Source organism: Ricinus communis, chromosome 2 (genome assembly GCF_019578655.1).
Source record: "Ricinus communis isolate WT05 ecotype wild-type chromosome 2, ASM1957865v1, whole genome shotgun sequence".
Lineage (NCBI taxonomy): Eukaryota > Viridiplantae > Streptophyta > Magnoliopsida > Malpighiales > Euphorbiaceae > Ricinus > Ricinus communis.
Genome location: NC_063257.1, coordinates 22,464,208 through 22,468,185, shown reverse-complemented (window position 1 = coordinate 22,468,185; position 3,978 = coordinate 22,464,208). Strand labels below are relative to the sequence as shown.

Sequence of the window (3,978 nt, the reverse complement as noted above, 5' to 3'; positions counted from 1 at the left end):
CTCTTGGTCCTCAGGTGCAATGGGAATCTGAAAATAACCTGAAAAACCATCAAAAGAGCAACAAAACATATGCCCTAACAAGTGCTCTAGCATCTAGTCAATAAAAGTAAAGGGAAAATGGTCCTTCTAAGTTGCATCATTGAGCCTCTTGTAATTAATGCAAACTTGGAAACCAGTTACCGTCCTAGTCGGTATCAGCTCATCCTTCTCATTCTTGACCACCGTCATACCTTCCTTATTGGGCACAACCTACACAGGACTAACCCAAGAGCTATCAGAAATATGGTAAATTAAACCTGCATTTAGAAGTTTAATTACCTCCTTCTTGACTACTTCCTTCATGTTCGGGTTCAACCGTCGTTGTGGCTGCACCACTGGCCTCTAATTATCCTCCATCAGGATCTTATGCGAACAATAACTGGGGTTGATTCCAGGATGTCTGCAATCTTGTATGCAAAGGCCTGGGGATACTTTCTGAGGGAAGCCAGAGTCATCTTCCTCTCCATAGGAGTCAAATCAGCTGCAATGATCACCGGCAGCTTCTCCGCCTCATCCAGATAGGCATAGGTCAAGTGCTTAGGCAACTCCTTCAACTCCAGGGCTGGTGGCTCCTTAAATGAAGGTCTCAATTTCTGCACCCCTAACCTGTCAATATCAACAAAATGGTCAGCATACCTATCGGACTCAGTAGCCAGCAAACAAGCAAGTTGTTCCAATACATCCTCATTGGACAACTCCTCATCCTCAGCCTGTAATGCTATCTGCAAAGGATCATCTAGTAATATCTCCTACAATTGAGACGCCACAATATCATCCAAAACATCCATAGAATACATAGTATCATCATGATCAAGTGAATGTCTCATAGAAGTGCTAAGGTCAAAGGTAATAGTCTCATCACCTACTCTAAGCTGTAACTTCCCATCACACACATATATAACAGCCCTAGATGTTGCAAGGAAAGGTCTACCTAGAATTAAAGGCACACTACTCTTACCCTTCATATCCACAACAACAAAATCAATAGGAAATATAAACTTGTCTATCTTAACAAGTACATCTTCAACTATTCCCCTAGGATATTTCACAGTCCTATTCGTTAACTGTACTCTCATCTTAGTAGGTTTTGGCTCACTCAAACCTAATTTTTCAAACAAACTGCTAGGCATTAAATTGATGCTAGCTCCTAAGTCAGCTAAAGCATCACTAATATGCAAATCACCAATAATACAGGGAACAGTAAAACTACCCGGATCATGCCTCTTCACTGATAGCTTGTTTTTAAGAATGGTTAAGCACTCCTCATTTAATGTCACAAGTCCCAAGTCCTCCAACTTCCTCTTATTGCTTAGAATCTCCTTCAAGAACTTCGCATACCTAGGCATCCGCGATATAGCCTCAACAAAAGGTAGGTTAATCCTCAGCTGCTTAAATAAATCCAAGAACTTACCAACTGCTGATCAACTTTCTCCTGCTTCAACCTTGCAGGATATGGAATTGGAGGTTGGTATTCCCTTACAAGACTCTTCTTCTTATTCTCGGTTTATGCAGGCTCTAGCTCCTTCCTGGCTGGCTCATCCTACACAATAATATCATCATCAGCCATATGTAAAGAACTAGCTAACTGCTTACCTAATTTCAATGTGATAGCCTTGACATGCTCCTTCGGGTTTGACTCTGTGGTACTGGGGAGCGTCCCTGGCTGTCTCTTAATCAGCATGTTAGAAATCTGGCCTATCTGATTCTCCAAATTCTATATGGAGGTCTGCTGATTTCTAAGAGTTGTATCCATCTGCTGAAACCTGTTATGTGAAGTGGACACGAACTTTATCATCAACTCCTCTAAATTGGGCTTCTTCTCCTGGTTCGGAGGAGCCGAGAACAATATTGTCGTAATATTATGCAACCTCCAAATCTTAGTGGACCTTAAGTATTGTTATTTCGCCACCCGAAGTTAGGATGGTTTCTCCACCCTAGGTTGTATGTATTGTTGTTTGGGTTATTCTGCTGCCTGGGCGCATTTTCCATATAATCAACCTATTCATAGTCAATAGAAGAAGATGAAGAAGAGGCAAACATACCTCTCGCATTACAGTTTGCACTGTAGTGCAAGCCACCACAAAACTCGCAGCCAAGCTATGCTGCTTGGACTGGCATCTGAACTTGGTCGATCTTCTTAGCCAAAAGCTCCATCTGAGCTGCCAAGACTGATGTAGAATCTACTTGGTTCACCACTCCCTGCCGGCCTGGCCTACTCCTGGAAAACTGCCACTGATATGTGTTCATAGCCATCTCCTCAATTAAGTTCTAGGCCTGCTCTATCGTCTTACTATTGATGGCCCCACCTGTAGCTGCATCCACCATCTGCCTTGTGGCTAAGTTCAAGCTATTGTAAAAAGTCTGCACTTGCATCCATAATGGCAAACCGTGGTGTGGGCAACATCTCAGCAAGTCCTTGTACCTCTCCCATGCATCATACATACTCTTATCATCAAATTGCACAAAAGAAGAAATATCATTATGCATTTTTTACAGCCTTAGCAGGAGGAAAGTACTTATAAAGAAATTGCTCAGCCAAAGAACTCCAGGTGGTGATGGTGTTAGCTGGTAGAGACTGTAGCTGTCTCTTTGCTTTATCCCTCAAGGAAAATGGAAACAGCCTAAGCCGAATGACATCATCGGCAATCCTATTAATCTTGAAGGTATCACAAATCTCCAAGAAGTTCGTGATGTGGGCATTAGGATCTTCACTAAATAAGCCCCCAAACTGTACACTCTACTGTACCATCTGAATGACATTTAGCTTAATTTTGAAATTATTCGCTGCAACAAGTGGCCTCAATATACTAGTGTGCGTCCCTTCCAAGGAAGGTCTAGCAAACTCGTACATTATCCTGTTTGCTTTAGTGACGTTGTTGTTGTCGTCTCCCATGTCTACTGGTTTATGGATAGGAATCTCAATCTGCTCCTTCCTCTACGTCTAATCGCTTCCTCGCCTGCCCGAGGATCGCCTGCTCCCCGGGTAGGGTCTACCGGCGGATTAGAACTCCTGGCCATAAACTACCTGAAATGAACAAGGCAGCAATAAACCAAACAAATAAATGAATAAAAAGCAATGACAAAAACAGAAAAGAAAAATGGCTAAAGTAATAAATAGCAAATTTCATTCTAGTTTTCAGACCAAGTCTCCCTGGCAACGGCGCCAAAAACTTGTTGTGATACTTATGCAACTACAACTAAGGCAGTGAACTTATCGATGCAGCCTAGCAGAATGGCAAGTATTAAAAATATCGTATCCCTCGGGAAAGTAAAATCCTAGAGTTACTACTTTGTTCATTGTTATCTAGCCTAACATTAATAACGGGGGTTTCTAAATTCATTAATGACTAAAAGCTAATTCCGAATGTACTGCGAGAATGAATGAGTAAAGAGAATAATCAAGACAAGAAAGCAAACCCAAAGAGGACCTAGAATAGTTGGTAACCAAATAAAGGATAATAGATTGTTGAGTCCGATTATGCTACCCGTGGATGGATTCTAAATTGAATTCGGTTTCCCTCTCGAGACAACCGAATTCCTAAACCTAAGAACCTAAAGTTAGAATCTCTTCCTAAAAATTGATTATTAAGTAAGCCTTAAGCTTTAATCCACTTCTATTAAGCTTTGTTAATTCTTAATCCGGCAAATTAATTAACCTTATCTCTAAGTGAAAATTAACTTCTTCTTGCAATTAAATTTCTAAACTCAATTAGAATTTCTCAATTGCTAAAAGAATTCTATGAACAGTAATCAATACATTCAATGTAACCAAAACTGGGTCTTTATTATTAATTGCAAAAAGAATACAAGAAAAGAAACTTCAAACAATCTTAACAATTCAGTACAAAACCAACATAGTAGGGAACCCCAATGGGTTTAATCAATCTAGCTACTCATGTTCATGTCTAATATAAATAGGAATTGAATTACAATGAAAGA

General features: G+C 40.4%; 1 protein-coding gene and 1 non-coding gene across 2 annotated transcripts; one reads left to right on the top strand and one right to left on the bottom strand.

Annotated features, from left to right (window-relative positions):
* Nucleotides 1-395: 395 nt before the first annotated feature.
* On the bottom strand, nucleotides 396-1,385 carry LOC125369297. Its single transcript, XM_048371315.1, has 2 exons — nucleotides 906-1,385; nucleotides 396-788 (listed from the first exon to the last, which is right to left on the bottom strand). The coding sequence occupies exons 1-2, from the start codon at nucleotides 1,383-1,385 to the stop codon at nucleotides 396-398; spliced, it is 873 nt and encodes a 290-aa protein (XP_048227272.1).
* A 1,037-nt stretch (nucleotides 1,386-2,422) lies between these two features.
* Nucleotides 2,423-2,529, top strand: LOC112536221. Its single transcript, XR_003080271.1, has one exon. It is a non-coding gene; the product is annotated as a small nucleolar RNA R71 (small nucleolar RNA).
* The last annotated feature ends 1,449 nt before the right edge of the window (nucleotides 2,530-3,978 follow it).

Excerpts from the sequence above, each read along its gene's own strand:
- LOC125369297 (XM_048371315.1), bottom strand. The coding sequence starts at position 1,385 with ATGCCTAGGTATGCGAAGTTCTTGAAGGAGATTCTAAGCAATAAGAGG. Across the intron at positions 789-905 it reads ATGGGAAGTTACAGCTTAGA|GAGATATTACTAGATGATCC; the intron begins GTAGGTGATGAG and ends TCTCAATTGTAG.